Source organism: Halictus rubicundus, chromosome 12 (genome assembly GCF_050948215.1).
Source record: "Halictus rubicundus isolate RS-2024b chromosome 12, iyHalRubi1_principal, whole genome shotgun sequence".
In the NCBI taxonomy this organism is placed as follows: domain Eukaryota; kingdom Metazoa; phylum Arthropoda; class Insecta; order Hymenoptera; family Halictidae; genus Halictus; species Halictus rubicundus.
Genome location: NC_135160.1, coordinates 11,152,984 through 11,180,271, shown reverse-complemented (window position 1 = coordinate 11,180,271; position 27,288 = coordinate 11,152,984). Strand labels below are relative to the sequence as shown.

Below are 27,288 nucleotides of genomic sequence, written 5' to 3'. Positions count from 1 at the left end.
TTTCGCCGCAACGTCAATTGGCGCTGTACGGACCTTTGGACGGAACAGATGATTCTTGCCGGAATTTGTATTCTGTCTTACGGGAAAAGCGGAATTAATGATTTGTAATTAACAGTAGCCGATACCGCAAACTTTCTCAAAGCATAATTAAGAGAAATGTCTGTAATTGCATTTTGTTTATCTCTAAATAAATCTTAAATAATGATGCGTTATTCATAACGCCTGCTATCGGATAGAGATCACCTCCGACGCATTCCTTACATTATGCATCTGTTTTTATCTTGTTACACCACGATTGAAGGACCGTACATACTCGTTTATCATTTATTTATCGTAACGCGAAAGAATTAGAAGACACACATACAAACATGGTAGCGGAAATATGGAAAATAGATATTCGAGGGAAACGATCAACGATCGGACGTTGCAGGCTTGGCGTTCGGGTCGAAATGCTTCTCGAGTGGTTCCCAGCATTTGTTGTAATCGTGGTCGAGCTTGTTGGAGGTCGTGGTCGCCCATTCGGTGGCCACCAAACTGTAACAGGTCTCGAACATGAACGCCATGGTTCCGTCGGCGATGCGCTCGGGTTCGAGCTTGCAGTTCGAAGCGGTTTCGAAACAGCGTGCATCCGGCCCGTGAGGCGTCATAATCGAGTGCAGCGACGCTTCTCCCGGATGAAAACTTTCCTCTTTGGCTTCGTAGCGTCCCTTCACGAGGCCCATGAACTCGCTCATACAATTTCCTGAGGGTCAAAGTCGGCGGCGTAAAGGCGCGTGTTGGCACGCTTGTTCGCTCCCGTTGATGCGTTGGTACGCGGGTATTCAGTGCCGAGAGTCGTAAAATAGAAAAGAGAGGTATAGCAGGCGGGGATCAGTAGCGATCAGTAGCGATCAGCAGCGATCAGCAGCGATTAGAAGAGACGGGAGCCGACGCTCGGGCAGATGGGAGGGGACTTGGATGGAATTGTACGTTCGCCGGCGCAAGAAACGCCAGAATTATCGTCGTGAAAGAAAAAGGAAGCCGATCGATGTAATTGGAGAAAATTTCAAGTTTTCACCGATGTCTCGCGGCTCTGCGATTTTTAGAAGCGGTCTAGCATGTCGAGCCGCGCCGCGCCGCGTCGTGGAGGGAGAGCGCTCATCGGCGAATCGCTCAATTGACAACGAATCGCGGCGGATGAGCAAAGGACGGAACGAGCGGAGCGGTTTACTCCACGCCTCGTTATTTACGTTCCAGCGGGAAAGCGGGAAAGCGGGAAAGCGGGAAACCGGGAAAGCAGGTAAGCGGGCAACCGGGCAAGCAAGCAAGCAAGCGGCAAAGCGAGAAAGTGAAAAAGCACAAAGAAAAGAAAACGGATTGGGCAACGAACATGCTCCACGTCTTTGAAATTCTAACTCGAACGCGAGCTTTCCGCGCGAGCACATAGCGACATACTCGCGTCGTTTTACTTACGATGATAATAGGGCGGACGAAAAGTATGCTGTTGGACGGACCATCGCGGCGGGAAGATGACGAAATCGGCCGCCGCGGTTCCAGGCTTGAACGACGGGCACGTGAGAACGGTAAAAATGGAGGGATCCTGAAAAGAAAACGATTCGTCGGTCGATCCACTCTGATCGACGCGCTACAAACCGATTCCGATACGTACGCAATGATCGAACGAGACCGAATTAACAACCATGAACCTGTCCAGGTTGTATTTGAACGGGACGTAGTTTCCGTGCCAGGCCACCACGTCGAAAGGACTGTGGCGTTGTTCGGCGGCGAACAATTTCCCCTGAAATTTGCCGACGATCTTGTAATTGGTCTCGCGGTCTTCGTACCAAGCGACGGGCGTTTGAAAGTCCCTCGGATTCGCCAGACCGTTCGCTCCTGCCCGGCAAAACGACAGCGCAGCGTGAAAAACTAACGTTCGTTCGAGAAGTTCTCGCTGTTTACCTATCGGTCCCAACTCGGGCAGCTGAAAATGGCCGTCGAACACTTCGAGAACGTATCCACGGGACGGCCCGAATACCGTCACGTGGAACCGCATGCCCTGCTGGATCACGCATATCTCGTTCGGATCGCATCGGATCTTGCCGAACTCGGTGGTGATGAGCAACGAGCCCAGCTGCGGCACTGCGAGAAACGGTAAACGCATATTCCGGCTCAATCAGGATCCATACTCTTTGTACCGTGGTGAGATGCGAAGGAGGTCCCTGGCAGGAATCCGGTGACGTACGAATGCGCGGCCGATTGGGGCAGAGTGGAAGGGTCACGCCCCAAACATTAGCGGTCACACATATTATATGGCGTGTGACGTCAAAGTCTAAAAACTGGAACTGCAGGGGGGTCAGAGGTGAGGATGGACCTAATGATAGACCCGCAAGCATCCTTCTCATCTCACCGCGGTACTCCTAAGGTCAGCTTGTACAGTGAATTCTCGTTACGAGTCAGTTGCGCGGTTCTGGCGACTGACTCTTAGACGAAAGAGCCCGCTGGAGCAGACCACCGGCGCGTAGAGCCTGATCTTTTTAAAATTAAGTTTCGGTCTCTTTAAAATCAAGGTTAAAATGCGCTAGCGTACCGATCAGAAAATCCCCGTCGGCGTTGTAGAGCGCCCTGTCGACCATCGAGGCGTTGCACAGGTACACGTGGATCGCGACACCTTGCCGCATGCGACAATCACCGGCGCCGCATATTGTGCGCAACCCGTCGACGAAATCGACTTCCTTGGCTCGTCTGCTCGGCACGTCGAACACCTTCCATTTCAGCTGAAACACAACCACGCGACTTTCTAGAAGCGAGAAAAGCTCCTGCAGAAGAAACGCGTACTCACTTGGTTCGGCGTCGAACGAGCGCCGTCCCACTCGTAGACGAGACCGGACGCTCCTTCGACGGGGACGAAGCGGTCATGGACGACGGACGGTCTGATCCGATACAGCCAGGAACGTTTGTTCGAAGATCGAGGAGCTGCGAGAAGCGACAAACTTGCGATTAGGACAACGAAATTCGTGGGATTCGATCGACTACGTTACCGGTGAACGCGGAGCCGGAGAGTTGCTCGGCGTACAGCCCGTACGGGCACTTTTGCGGGCTGTTCTGGCCCACGGGCAGAGCGCCGGGACACCTTTCGTCCTCGCTGGAGAACTCGCAACCGAACCCCGTCAGATACTGGAAAGACGGAAACCGTGAATGAGGAAAGCGCCGGGATCGCTTCGATTCGCATCGTACGCGCTTACCTTTAATTCGTCCTTCATCTTGCGACGTTCTTCCTCGGAGAAATACACGGTTCTTTACCGCCGCGGCGGGCTTTTATACGCGGCGACCGGCAACGCCTGAACTTCGACGACACGCGTCCGTCGCAACAAGATTATCGTCCGGCAAAAGAAAAACATGTTTACGTCGATCGCAGGATCATCGACCAATCGCGTAGCCGTTCTCGCGAGGGCACGGCTCGTTAAAAGATTCGGTCGACACCCATACCATTCGAGAGCCAGATCATTCTGCGTGCAACGCGCAAAATTTATGTACGATTCTCGAATATTAATTCTCGAGGCGAGCCCCTCGACCTTGCCGGGACACGCGACCGCCGCGAGGTGGAATCAGCCAATGAAATAAACACGAACACGTTTTACGAAATCGTTTCTCTATTGCGTATCCTCTATTCCGCTGCTATCTCGTTGCTATCTCGCGACTGGGGCCTCTGTCGCGATCACCGCTGTGCAAAAATTGTAATCCGGTCTGCGATAAATTTATGTAAAAGCGAGCGAGAACCCGACACGCGCACGCCCCACATAGACGCAACGGAAAACTTCGAGTTTCGCTCGAACCAGCGAAAGCGACGAGTTTTCTGTATTCTATCGTTCCATTGGATTTGCCGCCGTTCGCATATGCCCTAAGCACTCCCGAGCTCCTTGAAACCATGCTATTTTTCACTCATTTCTCCTACAAAAAATTGTTTTTTAGAAAAAGCTTTGTAATACTTAAGCGTGTGATACCTTGTGAACATTTTAACTTGAAGTTTTAGATGAAAGAATTTGCAGAGAATTTGTTTTGCCTTTTTAGTTTTGTACCGATCATTGAAGAGGAAACACCACGTATTCTTTTACAGTTTTCGGTGAAGCAGCCTGTGTTCTAAATATTCTAAAAAGTATAATTTTTTTTTACAACCCTGTAATAAAATGGCGGCGTCCGTACCTTCCGAGGATCATATTCGTCATTGCATACTTTTTCATTTGAATGCGGGATTTAATGTAACAACAAAGAAAATTTGCGATGTTCATGGAGATGTATAGAAGGTCAACAAGTGTCAACGTTGGTTCAGAAGGTTTGCTGCCGGTGATTATGATCTCTCTGACAGGCCTCGACGACCAGTTGAATTTGATAATGACACCCTAAAGTCTCTAGCGGAAGCTGATCCAAAATTAAGTATACAAGAATCATCGAGAAGCCTTGGGTCCACACATGGTCAACTATACAAAGGCACCTACACGAAATGGGAAAGGCGTATAGGCAAGGAATATGGGTACCGCATCGATTATCTGAGACCAACGAGAATATTCGTCGATCAATTTGCACTTGATTGCTATCCAGATTTCGTAGAGATCCATTTCTTAGCGGAATCGTTACCGGAGATGAAAAATGGATTCTTTATGATAACATAAAGCGTCCCAAGCAATGGGTTTCTGCAAATCAAACCGCAATGTCAACCCCTAAACCTAGCTTATCACTTGGAAAGGTGTTGCTGTGCATTTGGTGGGACTGTCCTGGCATAATTCACTTTGAATTGTTGAAACCTGGAGAAACAGTTACTGCTCAGTTGTTACTGCTCTGTATTCAGAACTATTGAAAAAGAGGGCATCTTTAGTCCATAGAAAAGGTGTAATACTGCAAATTGACAATGGCCGGCCCCATGCAGCGAAACTCACTCAGGAAAAAATCAAAGAATTGCAAGGGGAAGTTTTACCACACCCCCTGTACTCACCGGATATTGCTCCCTCCGACTATCATCTTTTCAGATCTCTGGAGCATTATTTAACACGTTGAACGCCACATCACCCATATGTGGCTGACGGAATTATTTGTGCAGGTTTTAAAATTAATTTTTACGTTGATGTATTCAATGTTCTAAACTTGATTAGGATCTGTAACATGCAAGAAAATTGGAGGATTACTCAGTATCATACATTTAATTTTGTGCAATTTTTATTTCCGGATATTGCTCCCTGTGACTATCATCTTTTCAGATCTCTGGAGCATTATTTAACACTAGATTTACGGGACCCGTCAAAATGACGGGTTTTATGTTCTTTAACACTAGGTTTACGCAGCATTAAAAGTGAGTATTTTTCATTACTTTATAAAAATAAGAAGAACGTGTCTATTCAAGTTTTCAGCCATTTTTTAAAATAATATGTACCCAAGGAAATAAGTTTGTTGAGTAATTCCACGTAGATGGATCTTCGCAATCTCAATAATCGTAAATTAAAAATATTAGAACACGTCATTCTGACGGGTCCCGTAAACCTAGTGTTAATTTACAATTATTGTGACTGTAGAAATGCATTTATAGGAAATTTATTTAACACATTTATTCCTCGGAACATATATTATAGTAAAAGCCTGCTAAAAATCTGGCTGAATATATTCTCGGTATTTTTATAAAATAATCCAAACTAGCCGCTTTTAGTGCTCCGTAAATCTAGTGTTAACAAATAAAACATTTACTTCTGTAGAAGATGCAAGGAGACACCTTGAGTTATATTTTGCTTCACGAACCCTGGATTTCTATAAGAGGGGGATTGAAAATTTGCAGGAAAGATGGCAAACTGTCCTTGATAATGATGGAGATTAAATAATAAATTAAGAAACAAAAACCTGACTTTACTACGAAGTTTCTTTTAGATTCCAAAATAATTCATTACTGATATGCTACCCCCTAATATTTATCTAAAAGTTTCGCTGACAAATATGTGAAGAGGGAGTTCCAAAGATTATTCTCGCGTGTTCTTTTTTACGTAATCGGTTCAAACAAAAATCGCAGAAACGAGAAACTGCATCAACCTGCCGATCTCCCCTACCCGTTGGCGAACGCGAACCCGTTCGCCGATCGAGACCGCTCCGGCTCGCGACCAACGAATTGGAAACGTTTTGCAACCAGTTTCGTTGCAAACGACGAAGGCGCCTACTCGGGGGCAGGAGAAGCTGCGCTCGCGAAACGCGAAAACTCGGGAGCGCAGAGAGAGAGAAAGAGAGAGAGAGAGAGAGAGAGAGAGAGAGAGAGAGAGAGAGAGGCGAGGGGATCGAGTAAGTATTGCGGAGTATTTATTCGCGGAAGCTGACCCTCGTCGAAACGACGTTCGATCGAAAGAAAGAAAGAATAGTGAAGGGGTGGGGGAGAAAGAGGACACGACGTCGCGGCGATCTAAGCTCGCGAACTCGTCAACGAGATCCCCGTAATCGAAGAGGAGCACGATGTCCCGAAGCGAGCCGCGTTGCCCCGCGAATCGTGTTAATTGCGCGTAATTGCCGGTGTTAGGAGAATCACCTGCGCCAGGATAGGACGCGGAGCGAGCCGAGTTACCGGGAGAAGAAGGCAAATCCGCGGTGGGGGCCGTTTACAGTTAAGCCAGGTTGCATCGAGAAAACGATCTCTCTCCGTGCCGGCGAGCCGGAGCAGACCATCTCCTTCTGCACCCTACTTCGCGAAGCGGCCAACGGACGTCCGCTCGCGTTCGTTTCGAGTCGCGCGCGTCTCGCGATCGGCGCACGTACACGGCAGTGTTTGGTGCGCGGCCGATTTTCTCCGGCGATTATCCGTTCGCCCGGAAAAGAGAATCCGATACACGCCAGCGAGGACTTTGCAGGATGCTTTCGGGCGTTTTCGATCCGGTCTGCTCGCGATTCCGGTTACGGGCTCGACACGAATGCTCGCGGACTAGAGTCTAGCGCGTGTTCGGTGGACCTCGGTCGAACGCGTTAGCGGAGAAACGCGAAAACCCGCGAAGAACTCCGTCGGATCCGGAGGAGGCTCGACGGGTGTGTGCGTGCCCGTGTAAAAACCGAACAAGAGGAAGAGAGCAGGGAGAGAGAGAGAGAGAGAGAGGGAGAGAGAGAAAGGAGAGAGGACTGGTACGTACGGTGTACGGTGAACGGCGAACGGTGAACGGTGCGCGCGCGGCAAGACGTGGCACGGAACGGTATGGAAACGGCACGATTCGAAGATCGGTGGTAACTAGGTAGCTGACGAAGCACCGTACCCCTACCTCGTCGGCTACTCGCGGCCCGCAACCCGCAACCAACGACCAGTTGGCCAGCCAGGCCAGGCCGGCTCTCGCTTAGACCAACCAAGCCCGAATCCGTGAGAGTCTCGGTCCGCCGCTTACCGCGCACGGATCAAGTTCGTTGTCCGACCGGTCTTCCGCCCGAGAGTTCGAGTACTTTTCGGAAAAGTTCGGCCGAGCTGCGGCCGTCCGCGACCTGACACGCCGGAGATCACTCGCCGGGTACGCGTATAAAAGGCAGTAGGTAACCGAACCGTTATCTCGGGAATGTGAACGCGACCGCGAACGCCGCGAGATAGCAGTGCGCGCTAGAAAGACCGCGCGGGGGGAATTCTCGATCGGTGTTTCCGCTCTGTCGCTCGATGGGAACCACCTCGAAACTGGAATTCGGGATCGCGAGCTTTTCGAAACTGGACGTGGTCGCCGTCGGACGGTCCGCGAACGAGCGAACAACAACGGGTCGTTCCGTCGGTTCTTCCGAATGATCAGGTGCCGCGCGGTGTCGAATCGTCCGTACGCGGTGCGAGGTACAAGCTCGCGGCGTCCCGGTTTTGCATGGGTGTACACGTAAGTGAACCAGAACGCGCTCGATCCGATCCGATCCGCTCCGCTCCGATCCGTTCCGATACTCGACCGGTCCAGCCATCGTCGTCGTCGTCGTCCTCCGCGACACGGTAACGGTACATCTCTCGCCTCGGGATAGCACCTCCGTTGGCCGTCGCCACCGAAAAACACCGATCACAAGAGAGACGAAGTCGGAAACGCGAACGTCGACCCCCCTCCGCCCCGACGAAAGATCGCGTCGCAGTCTGGAGATTTCGGCGAAAGGCGAGCGAGCAACAGGTATTTACGAGGCTGCGCAACATTGCGAGTCGACCGAACTCTGCTCGACTAGCAAACAAGAGTTCGGCGGCACGTTTCCGTTCCATTTCCATCGGATCGCGGAGCGCGAGACGCGAGAGGTGCGAGGCTGCGCTCTTACGACTTCCATATGGATCGGGCACGAGACTATCGTTCTAGACGTTCAGAGACTCTCGGCTTTCACGCCACGGAATCCTACGGTTCTCGCGGTAGAGGCTTTCGAGCGTGAGCAGCGTCCCTTTGCTAGTTGCTCGATACCAGGGAAAATGATTCCAAAAGGTCGTGATTTAGGGAGCCTGAACAGCCGGGAATCGTTCTGGTTTCTGTTTTGCTAGGATCATAAGAGATCTTCACCCGGTCGAAATGTTCACCTTTGACGCTTGTTCGATATCAGGGAAAATGATTCCAAAAGGTCGCGATTTAGGGAGCCTGAACAGCCGAGAATCGTTCTGGTCTCCGTTTTGCTAGGATCATAAGCGATCTTCTCCCGGTCGAAACGTTCAAATTTGCCACTTGATCGATACCAGGGAAGATGATTCCAAAAGGTCGCAGTTTAAAGAGCCTGAACAGCCGAGAATCGTTCTGGTCTCCGTTTTGCTGGGATCATAAGCGATCATCTCCCGGTCGAAACGTTCAAAGCTACTTGTTCGATACCAGGGAAGATGATTCCAAAAGGTCGCGATTTAAAGAGCCTGAACAGCCGAGATTCGTTCTGGTCTCCGTTTTGCTAGGATCATAAGCAATCATCTCCCAGTCGAAACGTTCAAATTTGCCACTTGATCGATACCAGGGAAAATGATTCCAAAAGGTTGCGATTTAAAGAGCCTGAACAGTCCAGAATCGTTCTGGTCTCCGTTTTGCTAGGGTCATAAGCGATCATCTCCCGGTCGAAATGTTCACCTTTGACGCTTGCTCGATACCAGAGAAAATGATTCCAAAAGGTTGCGATTTAAAGAGCCTGAACAGTCCAGAATCGTTCTGGTCTCCGTTTTGCTAGGATCATAAGCGATCTTCTCCCGGTCGAAACGTTCAAATTTGCCACTTGATCGATACCAGGGTAGATGATTCCAAAAGGTCGCGATTTAAGGAGCCTGAACAGCCGGGAATCGTTCTGGTCTCCGTTTTGCTAGGATCATAAGCGATCATCTCCCAGTCGAAACGTTCAAATTTGCCACTTGATCGATACCAGGGAAAATGATTCCAAAAGGTAGCGATTTAAAGAGTCTGAACAGCCGAGAATCGTTCTGGTCTCCGTTTTGCTAGGATCATCGGCGATCATGTCCCGGTCGGGACTCGTTTCGCAACGATAATCGAGCCTCGGGCGATCGCGATCGCGATCACGATCATCGCGGTGATTCTCGAGGCTTCCAGGACACCGAGAGATCTCTCATCCCTGTTCCGGATAGAAAGCGACCGGGCGCGTCGAATCGATTCGTCGCTCGATCCCGCGAAAACACCTTGAAAACCATTTTGCCGAGCGATCGCTGTCACCGTCGTCGACTCGTCGCCGTTTTCCACGAGGATCGGAGAAAGAGAGAGAGAAGCCGTTGCTAATCGAGCTGCAAACGTACGCGATGTTCCGTAGGAAACGAGCGAGCCGCATCGCGCCAATGTCATCGGCAGAATGGCCAGGGACCGTTCCGGTTCGGAATATTCGGAGAACATGAGCTCCGACGCTACGACCTGCAGTTGCACCACGAGTTCTATAGACAAGGCTAGTAGCGCGCACTAGATCAAAACCGCGGGACACGTTTCTTTTTTCGAATTTCAGAGCTAGCTCACCTGCCTTCGCAGGACGAGGTAGCCGATCGCGCGCGCGGCCTTGCGCCGAGCTCTCGAGCCGGCGCGGCGGGATCGCGAAACAACGCAATCGCGTAATCGCGTAATCGCGTAATCGCCTCCGCCGAAAAAAAAAAAAAGAAAAAAGAAAAACTTTGGCCGAGGCTCGACTCGCGGCAGCGCGCGGATCACTCTTCCGGAAGAGCGTGCGAGAGGTATGCGAAACGACGGTGTCGGTGTCGGTGTCGGTGTCGATGGCAGACGGCTGTAGTAGCATGGCGGCGTGCAACGGTAGCAGCGGCCATAGTCCCCGATAATGTTTCCCGTGGCTGTTCGTTTCAGTGTTCGCTGCGAGGCTGCGGCATGTTTCAAGAGCCATTCTTCCTGCACCCGCCGGGCTCCAGGCCGCGCGATGGCATCTACATTAATCCCATGAGCGCGTACATCGGCGAGCCCGCCAAACAAAAGGACACCTCCGAGTCCTTCTACCTCCACAGCCCCCACGATCTCGTCTACACCAGGATCACGCGATTGTTCTCCGACACGGACAAGCATCGACACTTCGAGAAAAAGGACGAAACTTTGACTGGTAAGTGGCGCGTCCTACATACATTTCATTTCTACGGTTCTCTCTCTCTCTCTCTCTCTCTCTCTCTCTCTCTCTCTTTTTGCTCCGACACGCGCGACGGAGACGAGAGAGGAGACGTTGCGCGTTCTCGATCGCGAGACGACGAAATTATTCGAGACGGCACATCGTCCGCGGTTCGGTTGCAGTGAAAGTGGACGTGCACATCAACAACGGCGACCGACCGTCCAGCGGAAATTGTTACGCGGCCAAGTCCGAAGCGGTTCGGGATCGAGAGACCGTCGAGCACGCGTACGAGCAGATCGGCTCGCGACAAGAACCGGAAGCTGTCGGGGCGGTCGCGCGGAAAAGGCTACCGGAGAACGCGTCCGACGACAGGTATGCGCGACAAGAAAAAATTCTCCGAGTGGGGTTTTGCGACGACGCCAATTGTTCCAGCCTGAACAATTTCAGTCGTTCCCGAAAAACCGATCGGAGATACAGTAGGTCGAGCAGCGCGAGCGAGTCGTCGAACCTGAGCAGCGAGGTGCCCTGCTTCTCCTCGAGCACCTCGACTCCGTCGCTCTCGCGGAACAGCAGCAACGAACGCGTCGGCAAGAACGTCAAGAACAATCCAGAAGTTTCGCAAGGTGAGTCGCGGACAGGATCGAGAGCGATCGATGAGTTTCGGCCCCGCCTCGATATCGGCGTGGACACGACGACGATATCCGGTCGGCGATAAACGCGAAATGTTAACGAGATAATGTCGACCGTTTTCAGAGAAAAAAGATCAGCAGGCCGGCTCGCAAGTAGAAAGCGAAAAGGAAGTTAAACCGGCTGGCACCGGAGCTAGGTAAGTGGAACGTGCCACGATGAAAACGACCACGACGAAAAATTTGTAAAAACCGGTCTAAACCGTCGGTTCGATCCGATTTCAAGCCATCCGGTCTATTTTCGACCGCGTTTCAACGATCCGTTCTTTTCGGTCGAGGAGGCCGACGCGCACGCGCACGCGCTCCCGATCGACCGAGCTCTCGCGATCATCTGCTTTCGTAACGGACTGGCGCGTGCGGGTATTAGTCAAAATTGAGCTTACGGTACTCTCCTCTTCTTCTTCTTCTTCTTCTTCTTCTTCATCTTCTTGTTCTCCGGTTGCGGTTCTTTCGCAGTATCGCGAAACCACCTCCGCCGCCACCACCGCCCCCGCCCCCGGACAGAGAGGACGTCGTGGTGCTTCTGGTTAATTCGAAGCAGAACACGGAAGCGACTGCCCGTGACGGGAAAAAGGACTTTGCTTCTGGGGAGGCCAACAGGGATGCGAAGATCCTCGAGCACGCTGTAGCAGGTAAACGACTTGACGCGGCAACGATTTCGGTTCTCAACGTTCTCAACGGTAGTCGCGAAAAACTTTTGTTTCGAGTAACTGTCGCGAAGAGCCGACGTAGCGGTCGACGATGCAGCCTCCGCGCGACAGTTAGTCGAGCGAAATGCTCTTCGGGACTGTTGCACTCGAAACCCCTGTACACTCAACCCTCCTGTAACGCTATTAACCCTTTGCACTCGAAGCCATCTTAACTCTAAAACGAAACACTTCTACCGACCTAGAATATTTCCCTTCTGTATACGGTCATAATCAGAATTTTTTCATTTTTTTATCATTCCAACCAAATTGCAATTCTCTCTTGCATTCTCTACCAAACTAGTTGGTCTAACATCTACAAAAGATTCAAGTCATTCGGACTAATTTTTAAAAAGTTATTCCGCTCGAAAAGGTGTCAACATATTTTCCGCCGCGAGTGTACATTTGTTCATGCTATACATACGAGAATAGTGCAATTTACTCGTACAGTAAAACAAATGGAACAAACACGTACAAATTTAATAATCTAATAAATATTTTGAATAACGATACAGCAATTTTTAGTGGCGCCTTATAGTCACCATTCGAGTGGGTTAAATTCTACCACGTTACAAGAAACTCGAAATTAGTACGAACCAGATTAATTCCTTTGTATACTTACAGGGAAATCCCCTGATACCTGAAATTGCAAAATGGTGATACACTAGCACGGAAATCCGAGGAATTCCTCATTAATTTCAAGCGTAAGAGTGTTAGAAAGATTCATGCTATAGGGAGACTGCCCAAGCTAATTAAGTTACCTGCATAGAGACAGTATTGTAAAAGCACCGCGTTATAGGGGGGCTGTCGCAATTTTTACTCCGAGTTACAGGCGGGTTTACCGTAGGTGGGGAGGGTTTACAAATCAAATCCCAGGAAAGATGACGCGACGCGACGCGACGTCGCCGGGCTATCCAGGCAATTAAAATTAAACCGTCGCGGTCGCGTCGGTGGATCGCGAAGACGGGCATGGCTTACTAGACCATGGCGCTCATCGGGCATATAATACACTTACCTAGATTTCACTTGCCCGACGCACAACGATTCCTTCTCCCCTACCGCCTTCTGTTTCGGAACAGCGACCAACAAGTCCGACGTATCCTGCGGCGAGCATCAACAGCCGGAAGTACCGCCCGCCAGTCCTGCGGCGGACACCGAGGAAATTAAGGCGAGCCAGACGTCTCACCTGGTCAACAGGCACATGGTGCTGCCGTTCATACCGCCAAAGTTCGCGAACGCGGACTCGAACACCCTGCTCAAGCCGTCCGAGTACCTGAAAAGCATCTGCAAGACGTCCGCGAAGAACAGCCTGTCGAAAGCAAGGTCCGTCCACGGCACACACAGAGAGAGATAGTTTAACCCTTATGTCAATAACACTTTGTAGTATCAACGCGTATGCAAACGTAAATTGATCCATGGACGTCCGAGAACAGAAAAATCTCCGATAATTTTGCTATTTCTCCGCAAAACAACAAATATCAAAGAAGTTACAAAAAGAAATTGAAAGTGGGTACCCACAATTTTAGTGGCTATTGGCACGAGGGTTAAATTCGATCCAACCGTCACCGCGTTTTGCGGCAGGAAAACCTTTTCAAAACGTCCCACGTTTCAGTGGTCCCGTTGTTCCAGAACTTGTCCTTGCCTTTTCTCACAGGTCGGGCAGGCGGACAAAATGTTACATCCCTGGTTTCGTATCTACCGTTTAGGAGCGGACGGCTTGTCTACTAGACGCAACACCAGGTTTCTAATATTTTGTCCGCCTGCCTGACCTGCGAGGTTTGCATCGACCTTGAAGCACCTTTGAATAGGCAGGGGGTTCGATGCGTTAAGGTGCAATGTGGTTCGCAGGTCGGTGGACAACCTGGACATACAGGGCCGAGGCGCGGATCGTCGGGAGATCGTCGCTCTTCGGGACCAGAAGGAGCACGAAGAGGAGGAGGAGGAGGAGGAGGAAGAGAGGGAAGGGGAGGAGACCGAGGCGGAAGGAAGACGCGCGGAACCGGCCGGGGACCAGGAGAAACAACGGTGTTTCGGACCGCCGCCGCCCCCACTGTCGCCATTGCAGAAGCTGCGACGAAACGGTGAAGAGGCCGGAGGAGCCGGAAACGGAAACGGAAGCGGTAGCAATATGGGCATCAGCGCCACCACGGAGACCGATCAATCGATGGCGAAAACCGCGCAACCGCTCGCCACCATCAGCATCCAAGACCTGACCAGCATCCAGCTGCGAAGGACCAACGCGAAGATGAACGCGACGAAAACGTTCTCCGCGCCGCCGCCTCGCAGCGTCTCGATGACCAACGGTGAGTACCGGTCAACGCTGGAATGCGAATTTAATCAGTACATTATTTCGAATCTATTAGAATGGTTGAAGAGAAGAAGGCTTACCCGAAAGTCAAAGTGTGACCACCCTCTTGCAGTTTCAGAGGCGTTCTTCGTGCAAAAGACGGACCTGATAGCGGAGCTGAAGAAGACCAAGGACATTCCCGGCATCAAAAAGTTGAAAGTGGAGATGGCGCAGGTGGAGAAGACGCAGGAGCAGAATCTGATGTCGGAGATCAGCAAAGCGTTCAGCGCGTCGAACTTCGTGGACCAGGTACGCAATATCGGACGACGAATCTTCTTCGTCTTCGAATCGTGTTGGTTCGCCCCGTTGATTCGCCCGTGTCTCGAATAGATTCCAGAGAAGGACAGCTCCGGGAACGTGATACCGATATGGAAGCGGCAAATGCTGGCTCGGAAGGCGGCCGAGAGGGCGAAGAAGGAACTGGAGGAGCAGATCGCCAGGGAAAATGAAGAGAGACGGCAGAAGGCGATTCCGGCGTGGAAGAGACAATTGCTCGCCAAGAAGGACAACGATGATAAAAAGTGCGTGGTACTCCCGCGTTCGCGAAGCGAGCGGCGACTAACTTCTGGATCGTTTCAGGACGCAGTGCAGCAGCCCGCAACAGGGGTCGGTAGCTGCCAAGATGGACGCGCCGATATCCCAGAAACGGGACGCTTCGCCGAACCGGCCCGAGGAGAAGCTCGAGCCCGAGGAGAAGAAGAGCGAGGGAAGCCCGCCCAGTCGAGCGGCTTACGTCACCGAACCGGAAGAGAAGGACGAGGCGCAGATCATCATGCCGTGGCGAGCGCAGCTCAGGAAAACCAACAGCAAGCTGAACATTCTGGACTGATCCGTTTCACATTTTGATTTCGGTTTTCGCGAGCGTGCGACATGTACATATAGTCGAGTAAAGTTTTTACCCTAAGATTGATGCGACGCTTCGGCTCTTTGCGCAACAAACGCCGCCATTGTACGAGCCCCGCTCGGGGCCCGGTGGATTTTCCAGGTGAAAACTGGAAACTCCCCCTTCTCGTTCGTTCTCTCGTCAATGGGATAACGGTCCCCGACCAGAAAGTTATTGTCGGCCGGGGTCAGTCTTCGGTTTTCGGGGCGCAGGTCGAAAGGCGCAGGAGGGTTGCGGGCTTCTACCTTTTCCCCCATTGGCGAAACCGTCGGTGAAGAGGCGAGGCGAGACGAAGCGAGGCGAAGCGGTCGTTCGTCGCTCGTCCCGTTCGCACGAGGACACAGGGAAAAGCGTCCGCGCCGTTCGACACGTTCGGAACGTTCGGCGTTTGGTGGCGACGGGACGCGTTTCGCGTCACTCGAGGGAAGACACGTGAACGGTGACGACAGAGAGTGCGGATCGGTGTGTTCGAATCGTAACCAGCGAGCTAGTTACGAGGCGGACCGTGGGAGAAGAGAACACGCGGTGCCCCTACATCCGTGATCGCCAGCAAGAACAGGAATAGGAACACCGAGAGGAGCGGTAGTCGTTGGTAGTCACGATCGTCGACGCGACGGTGTCGTAATCAACCACCCGTTCATTGTCAGTGCGCACGGGTTCTCCGCGTAGACGGAGCGGCACAGGCGGCAGCTGCCAACGTCGTCGCTCGAAAACATTTGGCAAAGGATCGGCGCGACGCGACGCGACGCGGCGCGGCGCTTTTGCAACCGAGGCATCTCGATTCGACTCGAGCCGACTCGTCTTTTCTCGTCTAGTTTCGCGAATCTGGCGCGATCTCGCCACCTTTCGAAAGCTTCGCAAATCCAGCCCCGTCGCGTCGTCTCCACCTTCCTCTCGAACCCTCGGCCCGAGATCGAGATCGATATTTGAAATTGTGCGCCCGACGCCGGAACACGATCGACCGCCGCCACTAGCAGAGCACACCTTTGCCCCGGATCGCAGGTTTGTCCGCTTCGAGGATGGCGACCGATCGACGTTTGCTAGGTAAGGAATTCTTCGCACTTCGATCGTCGCTCGAAACCGGCCCGTTCTATGTCCACGAGGCTTCCCGCCGCTAACCTTGCTCATAATCGGCCAGCGCGAACTGCAAATTTCAAATAATCGGCTCGCGATGGTTCATAGTCCATGTCGCGGCGCGGTCTACCGAGCACGTCCTCGTCGCCGCGTATAAATAGCAGCCCGGAAACAGTATCGTTCAAGTTCTCGGCGAAGGTCGCCGGTGCATCGAATTTTCATAGTCGGGCGAGCGTCACTCGACGTTAATCGTTTGTCGCTTGTCGCTTGTCGGTTGTCGCTTGTCGCGCGCGCCAGAAAATCTGATTCGCCGCGCGCACCGAGCCCGCGCGGAACGTTCCCCGTCCGATTTCGACGGGACCATCGAAATGGGATGATTACGCGAACCGCAACTCGGGGCTCGATCAACGAGCGAACAAGACGAAATGATTCGGTATCGAGGTCGCGAGGGACCCGTTGATTCGTTGATTCGCTGAAACGTTCGCGGCACGGACGAACGAGCCGCATAAATATGCATCGAGGGTACGCGGAACGGCGCGCAAACTCCGCTACCCCGTCTCTCGCGACACCTCCGAATCTCGGACTTACTATGCGCGATTTACTATGCGACCAGCCTGTACGCGGATCGTCGATTAATCGATCGTGAAAGACGTTGCTGTTCATCGGACGAGGAGATCCGAGAGAAGAAAACGCGTTCTACCACGCTCCTCTCATTACGCTTGATTAATCTGTCCACCGAGCACGATGAAACGCATACGAAATCGCGTTACAGGGAATTCCAGCTGTGCTATCGCGATCTTCTATCGAACAGTGACGCGAGGAAATCGCAGTCGACGATACGTATCGAGAGCTTACGTAAAACCGATTGCTCGCGCGCACGCGATCCCAGCGGCGCAGGTGTGCGCGAGGCGACGCTGTGATGCTGGTTTGATTCCTTTCAGATTGCCTGACGTGTAGACAAGTGCTGAACATCATGGTGATCCTCGGCTTCATGCTGAATTACATGCTACGCGTGAACCTGACGATCGCCATCGTGTCGATGGTGATTCCCGACCGCAATCACACGTCCCGCGGCAGCTTCGAGAACGAAACCGGCATCGAGATTAAATCGACGGAGCATAATGGGACCACGATAACGTCGAACAATGCTTCCGCCTCTTCTCCGTTCACGGTCACGCCGAGTAACGTACGTTCGACGCTCCCTTTCGTCTACAACGTTATCGAACGCCCGGTCGTAGAGAACGTTTAACGTTCGCGTATGGACGAATAAAACATCTGAGCCCGATGCTTGTATTGTCACGTAGGAGGAAATTGAGCAGACCAGGTATCCCTGGAACGAGTACGAGGTCAATCTGATTCTGGGAAGCTTCTTCTGGGGCTACATCTGCACGGAGCTGCCCGGCGGCAGACTCGCGGAAACTCTGGGCGCGAAGAGAATCTTCGGGACCAGTATGTTCATCTCCAGCGCCATAACGCTCTTGACGCCGGTGTGCGCGACACACGGTTACATAGCGATCGCAGCTCTCAGAACGATCCTCGGATTTCTGTTGGTGCGTATCCAGTTTTCCCTGCGAGAACTCGACCGGTAATAATTGCTCGATTCGAACGCTTAGGGTGCCACCTGGCCTGCCATCCAGCCGATGACCGCACGATGGATCCCACCGACGGAACGCAGCAAGTTCGTCTCCAACATGATGGGTACGGTGTAGTATAATTACCATAGAAGCTGCGGAAATCACGTCGCACTCGACTCGTTCGTCACACGAACAGCGGAGAACCGTTTCACCCTTCAGGGACGACATCGGCACTGACTCTGATGAATATTTAAAAAGTGATTACTAGACTGCGGGATTTTATGCATTTGTGACAAAAATGGGTAGGCGTATTTTAAAACAGTAGACACATTAGGAAAATTTTAAAGTGCTGTTACATGATCTTCAACCTATTAAACATATTAAGAAAGAAAATTAATTTCTATTTCACTCCAGCCTGTTGTAATTCAGGCAGAACATTTTTATTCTGCATAAAGATCCGCAGTCTATTGATTACACACCTTCACACTTTATCGTTTGCTTTCTAGAATTAGAACATGACTAAATATCAAAAAGTCCAAATCGCCGACAGATTACGCGGACGACCCTAATGTCGTACAATGTCGATCACGAAGAAATTATGCGTAATTGACTTATACATTACAAATAATTAACCTATACATAAAATAGTATAAGTACTATAGAAGCTGCAGAAATGACGTCGCACTCGACTCGTTCGTCACACGAACAGCGGAGAACCGTTTAACCCTTCAGGGACGACATCGGCACTGACTCTGATGAATATTTAAAATGTGATTACTAGACTGCGGATTTTATGCATTCGCGATTATGCATTTACATTATCTTCAACCTATTAAACATATAATATTAAGAGGGAAAATTAATTTCAATTTCACTCCAGCCTGTTGTAATTCAGGCAGAACATTTTTATTCTGCATAACGATCCGCAGTCTATTGATTACACACTTCATCGTTTGCTTTCTAGAATTTTAACGTGACTAAATATCAAACAGTCTAAATCGCCGACAGACTACGCGGACGACCCTAATGTCGTACAACGTCGATAATGAAGAAATTATGCGTAATTGACTAAAACATTACAAATAATTAACTTATACATGAAATAGTATAAGTACTATAGGAGCTGCAGAAATGACGTCGCACTCGACTCGTTCGTCACACGAACAGCGGAGAACCGTTTAACCCTTCAGGGACGACATTAGCACTGACCCTGATGAATATTTCAAAATCGATTACTAGACTGCGGATTTTACGCATTTGTGACTAAAATGGGTAGGCGTATTTTAAAACAGTAAACACATTAGGAAAATTTTAAAGTGCTGCTACATTATCTTCAACCTATTAACACTAAACCTACCAAACGTTAACAGTATCTGGTAAATATTGTCTTATAAAAGTGGCAACTCTAAATTTATTGAGATTGTCCGTAATTTTCAATATAATAAATACTTGGACAAGGACATTTATTCTACCGTTTTCCATAAATGAATTTTTCCAGTTTCAATAATTGTGAAATATAAAACCGGTCATTCTGACCGTGGTAGGTTTAGTGTTAAACATATTAACACATCTCGCGCGGGCACTTTGCCGCCGAAGCCTTACCGTGTTGCATTCATTCTTGCAACGCACCTTTCGTATTTTTGCAACGCATGTCTATCCGATTTTATGGTAAAACCACATCGATCGCAAAAACCCATCGACAACAATAATCCATCAATAATCCGTGAAAAACGACTTTAGTCGCTTCCCGCGCAAGATGTGTTAAGAAAGAACATTAATTTTTATTTCACTCTAGTTGTAATTCAGGTAGAACATTTTTATTCTGCACAAAGATCCACAATCTATTGATTACACACTTCATCGTTTGCTTTCTAGAATTTGAACATGACTAAATATCAAAAAGTCTGAATCGCCAGATTACTCGAACGACCCTAATGTCGTGCAACGCCGATCACGAAGAAACCGACGATCGACCGTCGTCTTCTAAGAATTGAATTAACTTTCGCAAAGCTACTCGGAACCTGACGATGAGAAACGAATTATTTCAGCGTCGTCGCTCGGCGCGGCGATCACCATGCCGATTTGCGGGTTCCTGATCGCTTCCCTGGGATGGGAATCGGTTTTCTACGTGACCGGCGCGATCGGCCTGGTGTGGAGCGCGGCATGGTTTCTTCTGATATTCGATAGTCCGGCTCAGCATCCGAGAATCTCCATCGAGGAGCGCCAGTACATCGAGAACGCCATTGGTTCCAGCGCCGTGACGAAGGTAAGAGAGAGAGAGAGGAACGCTGTAGATTTCCGATACCGATCGTTCGATTCGATTTCCAGGGCCTGTCCGTTCCATGGAAGTCCATCTTCCTCTCCGCTCCTGTCTGGGCCATCGTGATCACCCACGGATGCAGCGTGTTCGGCTACTTCACCGTGGTCAACCAGTTACCGACCTACATGAAGTACATCTTGAACTTCAACATCAAGGAGGTTGGTCGTGGCTCGCTTCACCGATTTCGCGTACGATTATCTATTCGAGGATTCTTCTTGTTCGTAGAACGGGCTGCTCTCTTCGTTACCCTACCTGGGTAAATACCTGTTCGCCGTGGCCATGTCCTCGTTGGCCGACCACCTGCTCAAGAAGAAGAAGCTGTCGGTAACGGCGATTCGCAAGATCTTCACCAGCTTCGGTGAGCAAAGATCCGTGCTTCTCCCGGTTTTATAAAACACACGGATCATTGTTACAGAGTCATGCAAATACTGTGTCAATTCTTCATGGGTTTAACCCTTTCCGGTTCTGTATCGAGCAGGACTCGATTTTTGCGGCAATGGTTGCTTGTTTTACCTGATTTGTGTTACATTCGTTAACGCTAGATTTACGGAGCACTAGAAGAGGGATTATTTCGCGTTACTTTACAGAAATGACAACAGTTCCCGTAAATCTAGTGTTAACAATTTGATGGTGCAATATCTCTCAGCGGTGCTATGGACTGACAAATCACGCGATACAATCGAGAGACACAATGTTTTAGCAAGTTCCGAAATGAAATAGAGAAAACACGTCGGACCGCAAAGGGTTAAGGTTAACGACGATTGAATTTCGAGCTGATATTCTTGCGTTTTGCAGCCGTGTTCAGCCCCGGACTGTTGATGCTCGTGTTGGGGTTCAGCGAATGCGATCGAGCGGCGTCGGTCGCGATCTTCACGATCGCGTTGACGATCAACGGTGCCGTGACGGCCGGGTATCTGGGCAACGGTTTGGACATCGCGCCCAACTTCTCCGGGACGATCTTCGGCATCGCGAACACCCTGAGCTCCCTCGGCGGCTACCTGAGCAGCTACATGGTCGGCACGATAACCTACAAGAATCAGACGCACGCCCAATGGAGGATCATCTTTTGGATCCTGGCGTCGACCTACTGCTTCGGAGCCCTCGTCTTCGCGATCTTCGGCAGCGGAGAGTTGCAGAAGTGGAACAATCCCAGAGGGAGCACGGCAAACAATGCCAACAACGCCGAAACCAGCCTGGACGGTCACGAGGAATCCCTGCCGCTCAAGACCAAATCGATCTCTTAACGAGAATCATTCGAATCTAGGATTACACACGACGATCGTCGCCGAGACGACGTAATTAAGACTGTCATTATCGACTCTATCGTTTTCCTACCTGTACCGAATCAGCGTACACTATGCTACTCGACCACAGTTACAAGTTTCAATGTACCGTAGAAAATCTTTCTACGATTGTATCTCGATTTTTACTCGAATAAAGCAAGTGAGAATAGAAACGCGTCTCGGAACGTTCGAATAAAAACTCGGCTCTTCTTCTTCGTTTTATTCTGCAGATATGTACGCGTACCGTGATCTAATCGATTGATTGATATTGAATTAAACATCGGCATCTGGTCCGAGACGCGAACCATTTCTCCTATGTTCCTGTATTTATGTTTGTTTCCGAAACTTTTCCTCGTCGGCCATCCTACGATATGCGTGCCGTCGAACAGAGAAGTGACGCAGGTTGCAGGTTGCAGGGGCAAAGCGCCGGGACGAGGTGAGACGCAGGTGAGACGCAAAGCGACGCGACGCTGGATACGGATGGATCATGGATCGGCGACCAAGCGACGCGCGTCGCGATGGCCGGCGCTGAGACGCCGTGCGTTGCGATGATGTTCGCCGTGACGCGTGGCGCTGCGGCGCTACACCGACCTACCAGGAAACCAGCTTCGACGAGAGGTCAACGCCGATTCAAGCTGCTTGCCCTTCCCTGTCTTTTCCATCGACTCTTCGTCGTCCGTCTCCTTCTCTCCCGTCAGCCGTGAAAGACGACGACTGGATCTCGCGCGAAAGGAACGCCAGTTTTCATCGAGACGCCATTGGAATTTGATCGCGATCGCCGTGCATCGCAGGGTCCTTGAAAGGAAGCGGAAATGTCGATTTTGACGAATTATTTAATTTAACGCGGCTCAGTATGCCTCGATGTGCACTCTTTATTTGTCTATATCAGGGGTCGGCAACCTTTTTTGACCGCGGGTCGAAGTCAATCAAAATGTGAGTATTCAAGAGACGTTTGGGTCAGAGATATTTTAGTATTAAAACAGTCTTTTAGTGAATAATGAGATATATTTTATTAAGAAAATAATTACAAACATAGTTGATGTTTCATGTTTATGTTTTGTAATTTATTTGTATATGTTATACCTTATTTTCGGAACTAAAGTGGGTCACTTGAAATTATCGAATGGGTCACTCGGTGACCCGCGGGTCATAGGTTGCCGATCCTTGATGTATATTGTATCGTAAGGGAATGTTTTCTAAGGTGTACACGATAACTATATCCGAGAAGCGCCAAATTTTGAAGTTCATCTAATTTCCTTTATTTGTGAAATACGTCCGCTGTATTTCAACCCTTTCTCTCTCGCCGCAAACAAGTATGTGTCTAGGCTACGATTATGCTAGATTGCGGATTTTATGCAGTTTTGTAAGTACAATTTAAAACGTATCGAAAAGATTTAAGGGCATCAGTGTATCGGTTTCAACTTAATAAAATAATTAGGAGAGGAAGAAAGCGATTTTTATTCGGCTCCTGTGTCTCGCAATCGATGCAGACATTTTTTATTCTAATTATCACTGGACCGCGAAGATTTTATGCACAATGAGCGTGGGGGTGTGTTGGTGTGGTATGTGGGTTGTCTGTGTACTGTTTCCAGATACATAGAAGTGCAACATTATAATGGCGACTATCGGACATGGTATTACGATAACAAATTTTTACCAAAGTTTCATTGGCCCAAACTTTAGGACTGGAGATTTTTCACTGACAAAATAATTGCAGGATAGTCGTTTTCGTTCCAATCAGTGAAGAAATGGTTCACACAGTGATGATACATAAAGTTTACCCGGAGATCTGATCGATTGAACCTCACATGTGGTGATCTCGTCAGACCGATGAACTGGAAAGTTGTCATAGTTACTAAAAGTGTTTGAACCATGATCTTTTTCCCCTGTTGAGTACTCGCGTGATCCAGGCACCTCCCCTACAGCTTAGGTGGACGTGAGTTTTTAGTGGGTTTCCCCAGGGAGCCGGGGGGTATGCGAAAAGCATTTTTTTTTTAATTATTTGTTTAATGTTGCTTCAACATCAAAGGTCATTAGCAACACGGTACATTTTCTTACAATATATTATACATATTTGTATCCTTGATATACTTGGCAAGACCGGCGATATACTCCTTAGAACTGAACAGAATGGATAAGGATCTAGGCAACTTAGCATTTTTCCTTTCATTCTCATATTTTTTGCAGTCTATTATTAGGTGGTTTATGTCAATTGGTACTTTACATATATCGCAGATCGTATTTCCTTTCTTATTTAACAAAAATGAATGGGTTACCTCCGAGTGCCCAATTCTGATTCTCGAAATTGAAGTTTCAATTTGACGATCTACTGGACTTGGAAATTTATGCCACTCAAAATCCGCTCCTTCATTATGATATTTTTCTATACAATTCCTTCTAATTTTGTCAAATACCTGTTCCCTAAAAATGTCATTTGGGTGGTGTTTAAGATCGTTTCGTCTGGTATAATGGGTGATTTGTTTCATTTTTGTGTTGCAGGCTGCTAATTTGGCTGCTCTATCAGCGTTTTCATTTTCTCATGCAAAAAAAAAAGGGGGGGAAACGTGTAGCGGTATAGCCGCCGATCCTATCGGAGAATGTTCCGTTCCAACTTCTTTCGCAAGGTCTCCTGCGTACGAAGCTCGTCGAGAAGAGGAGGTTTCTGAGAAGGAAAAAACAAGGATGAATCGACGCGGCGGACAGGGAGAGCACGCGAGGGGTAGCTAAATCGCGTTACGTCCTCGTCGGTGGATGTTGCGTGCGCGCGGGACATCCAGGGAACATGAGACGAGAGGAGGCGTCCGAATGGAGGACGTGGGAGATGGCGGCTGACGACGGCCGAGGATGCGGGAGCCGAGGAAAGAGTAGGAGAGCGCGATCAGAAGTATGGTCGGTCGTAAAGGGGGCGCGGGACCCCGGGAATTGGGGGAATTAGGAATCGGGAATGCGAGGAATTCGCGGACTGTAGCACCGAATTCAATCGCTATGTCGATGCGAGCAGGGTAGCAAGAGAGAAGCGGAGCTGAAGCGGGCTCGAGTTTACCGCGCGGGACCGCCCGCTCGATGAACCATCTACCAAGGACGCACGCGACCGAGTCGGTGGACGCTCGGAGACTCTGCCTCCTGTCGTCCGATACTCTCCTGCTGGGCCGTGATTAACTAAGGTTTAATCAGCTTTACAAGCTAAACTTCTTTTGTCAACATGCACATGCATGATAATCCGCGGCTATCGCGTCACGCTGCCCGACGCTGGAAAACAGTCGAACGCGGCGAAATATCGCCCGGCCCGCGATAATGCCGCCTTCCTGTCGATGGAACACCTCGCCGTTTCTAGTTCCCTACCTTTTCCGCAGAACATCGCTTCGACGTTCGCGGCATCTCCGCTTGGGACTCCTCTCGCGCACTATTCCACGCTCATGCTTGCCTGGTCGTTTCGATCGCGGCGCGTTGGTTCGAACGCGCGCAGAACGCTCGCGAGCTCTTAGAGAAAGCGGGGGCGTGCCGCGAGAGGCGACCTCCGCCGCAGGCTCGATTCCAAAAGAGGCAAATGCAGAAAGACAATTTTTTATCCTCGCCCACGACTCACAAGAGTCCGGCAAAGTTCGAGGAAATTAAATTTTCAAGATTTTTCCAATATTCAAGAGCAATTTAAAAGAAAACTACTAGAAATAGCTGAGTTGGGTTTAGACAGGACGAAAGCTTACATCTTCTAGGATTTCAAACGATTTTGAAACGAGTAATTGGTATTACGTTTTGAACATTATAGTTTCCTCAAGCGAGCACAAGTTTACGAAAGCTTACATCTTCTAGGATTTCAAACGATGTTGAAACGAGTAATTGTTACTACATTTTGAAAATTATAGTTTCTTCAAGCGAGCACAAGTTTACGAAAGCTTACATCTTCTAGGATTTCAAACGATTTTGAAACGAGTAATTGGTATTACGTTTTGAACATTATAGTTTCCTCAAGCGAGCACAAGTTTACGAAAGCTTACATCTTCTAGGATTTCAAACGATTTTGAAACGAGTAATTGGTATTACGTTTTGAACATTATAGTTTCCTCATGCGAGCACAAGTTTACGAAAGCTTACATCTTCTAGGTTTTCAAACGATGTTGAAACGAGTAATTGTTACTACATTTTGAAAATTATAGTTTCTTCGAGCGAGCACAAGTTTACGAAAGCTTACATCTTCTAGGATTTCAAACGATGTTGAAACGAGTAATTGTTACTACATTTTGAAAATTATAGTTTCTTCAAGCGAGCACAAGTTTACGAAAGCTTACATCTTCTAGGTTTTCAAACGATGTTGAAACGAGTAATTGTTACTACATTTTGAAAATTATAGTTTCTTCAAGCGAGCACAAGTTTACGAAAGCTTACATCTTCTAGGATTTCAAACGATGTTGAAACGAGTAATTGTTACTACATTTTGAAAATTATAGTTTCTTCAAGCGAGCACAAGTTTTTTAGCTGAATAAAATAATCAAAAGAAGAAAGAAATTTTTATTTCGCTCCTACCTCTCGCGATCAATGTAAATATTTTTTATTTTGCATAAAGATCCGCAGGCTAATCAGGAATATAAAAATCCTTTTTAATCGTTTTGAAATCGGTTGCAGGGCCTCGTGGAAGACGCATAATCGTGGAAATTGGGGGATATGGAAAGTAAAGTATTTCCATAGAAGCCTACACAAAATAGCTTAGCGCGTTTGCGGATACTTGAAGGATTATGCCACACCAAAGAAACAGTAATTTCTTCAGAATTGCTTCAACGTTTCCATGGGCAAACAACGACTCCTGTTTCGATCCGTTATCGAAGCTGCAACGTGAACACGACCTAGCTGCAATGTAAGCCTAACGCGATTCGAATCGACCGCCAAGAACGCTCGTCGCCGCAACCCTGGGAACAGGCTAATTTCTCGAAGCGGATAGGTAGCGGAAGAGGCTCCCCAAAGTTTCGTTCCCGGTAGGCGACGAGCAGTTTCTCTGCCGGTCCCATAGTTTCGCGCGGAATTCCGAAACGCGAGGAGGAGCGGGTCGGAACGTTTATTAAGGATTCTCGTAATAACGCGTTCAAGAACGAACAGGTCTGTCGGTCGATTGGTTGCACGCACCGGCTTCGGCATCGACCCCGAAGGAGCTCTCCGATGCCCTCGAGTAACCGAAGAACAACTTTCAGCGCAACGGCGAACTGTTGCTCCACCGCCCCCGACTCATGGGAATATCCTCGAGGCGATACACGGACCAACGTTGATCGCGTCCCTTCTCCCATCCCAGTCTCTCTCTCCCTCTCTCTCTCTGTTCGTCCCTTTCTCACTCCACCTCTGTTCCTTCCGTTGCCCTACAATCGAATCGCTCCGCTTCCACCTCCGCGTCTCCTTGAGCCTTCGACGAGCGATAATCTCGGAAGAACGACACGGTTCCGAGATATCGCGGTCGAAATGGAAGTTACGAGCACGGACGTACCTACTATTGGGAGTTGAGGAGATAGTGGTCGGTGTTATTGGCCCTGCGGCTCGATAGGACGAGCACGCGGGAACGAAACGCGTTTCCCTTATTGGTTGTCGCATCCGTTTAGCCCTTTTCGACCGATTCCCGCCGAGGGGACATCGTAAATCTAGCCGGCAACTCGGATGTCCGGGAGGACGCGAAAAGATTGCCGACGATCGTAGTGAATTCTCGTTACTAGTCAGTCCCGCCGTTCTTTTCACTGACTCTTAGACGAAATCGGAGGTTCTCGCCGAGCGTCGCCAGGCTGGAAACCTAAGAGTCATATCCGCCTACAAGTCGTAAGAAACATATGACCACTAAGCGCCAGGGACAAGAAGACTGAGAAAATGTCTTCCTCCGATACAATGCTGCACGGAGAAACCGCCGAGGAGTGTGCCACAACATCTCTCTCTCTCTCTCTCTCTCTCTCTCTCTCTCTCTCTCTCT

At 49.6% G+C, this 27,288-nt stretch overlaps 3 protein-coding genes across 9 annotated transcripts; 2 read left to right on the top strand and 1 right to left on the bottom strand.

Annotated features, from left to right (window-relative positions):
- Positions 1-295: 295 nt before the first annotated feature.
- Hgo (homogentisate 1,2-dioxygenase) lies at positions 296-3,378 on the bottom strand. The gene is made up of 8 exons (XM_076797400.1): positions 3,222-3,378; positions 3,018-3,153; positions 2,819-2,952; positions 2,567-2,753; positions 1,939-2,118; positions 1,649-1,872; positions 1,453-1,579; positions 296-742 (listed from the first exon to the last, which is right to left on the bottom strand). The coding sequence occupies exons 1-8, from the start codon at positions 3,237-3,239 to the stop codon at positions 411-413; spliced, it is 1,338 nt and encodes a 445-aa protein (XP_076653515.1). The 5' UTR covers positions 3,240-3,378; the 3' UTR covers positions 296-410.
- A 2,634-nt stretch (positions 3,379-6,012) lies between these two features.
- F (espin protein forked) lies at positions 6,013-15,122 on the top strand. 7 transcript variants are annotated; one of them, XM_076797392.1, is made up of 12 exons: positions 7,097-7,113; positions 9,712-9,840; positions 10,248-10,494; positions 10,680-10,869; positions 10,930-11,120; positions 11,251-11,323; positions 11,640-11,815; positions 12,889-13,192; positions 13,718-14,172; positions 14,290-14,465; positions 14,547-14,737; positions 14,796-15,122. In XM_076797392.1, the coding sequence occupies exons 2-12, from the start codon at positions 9,751-9,753 to the stop codon at positions 15,043-15,045; spliced, it is 2,343 nt and encodes a 780-aa protein (XP_076653507.1). In that variant the 5' UTR covers positions 7,097-7,113; positions 9,712-9,750; the 3' UTR covers positions 15,046-15,122. The 7 variants fall into 7 exon arrangements, with proteins under 7 accessions (XP_076653512.1, XP_076653513.1, XP_076653510.1 ...); XM_076797399.1 differs by having other exon boundaries at positions 7,098-7,113; positions 10,945-11,120; XM_076797397.1 differs by lacking the exons at positions 7,097-7,113; positions 9,712-9,840 and adding an exon at positions 6,013-6,288.
- Positions 15,123-15,451: 329 nt separating this feature from the next.
- On the top strand, positions 15,452-21,676 carry LOC143360080 (putative inorganic phosphate cotransporter). Its single transcript, XM_076798641.1, has 8 exons — positions 15,452-16,143; positions 17,115-17,359; positions 17,478-17,723; positions 17,787-17,871; positions 19,796-20,013; positions 20,076-20,225; positions 20,293-20,425; positions 20,863-21,676. Exons 1-8 carry the CDS (start codon positions 16,119-16,121, stop codon positions 21,309-21,311), a joined length of 1,551 nt encoding a protein of 516 aa, XP_076654756.1. The 5' UTR covers positions 15,452-16,118; the 3' UTR covers positions 21,312-21,676.
- Positions 21,677-27,288: the final 5,612 nt, after the last annotated feature.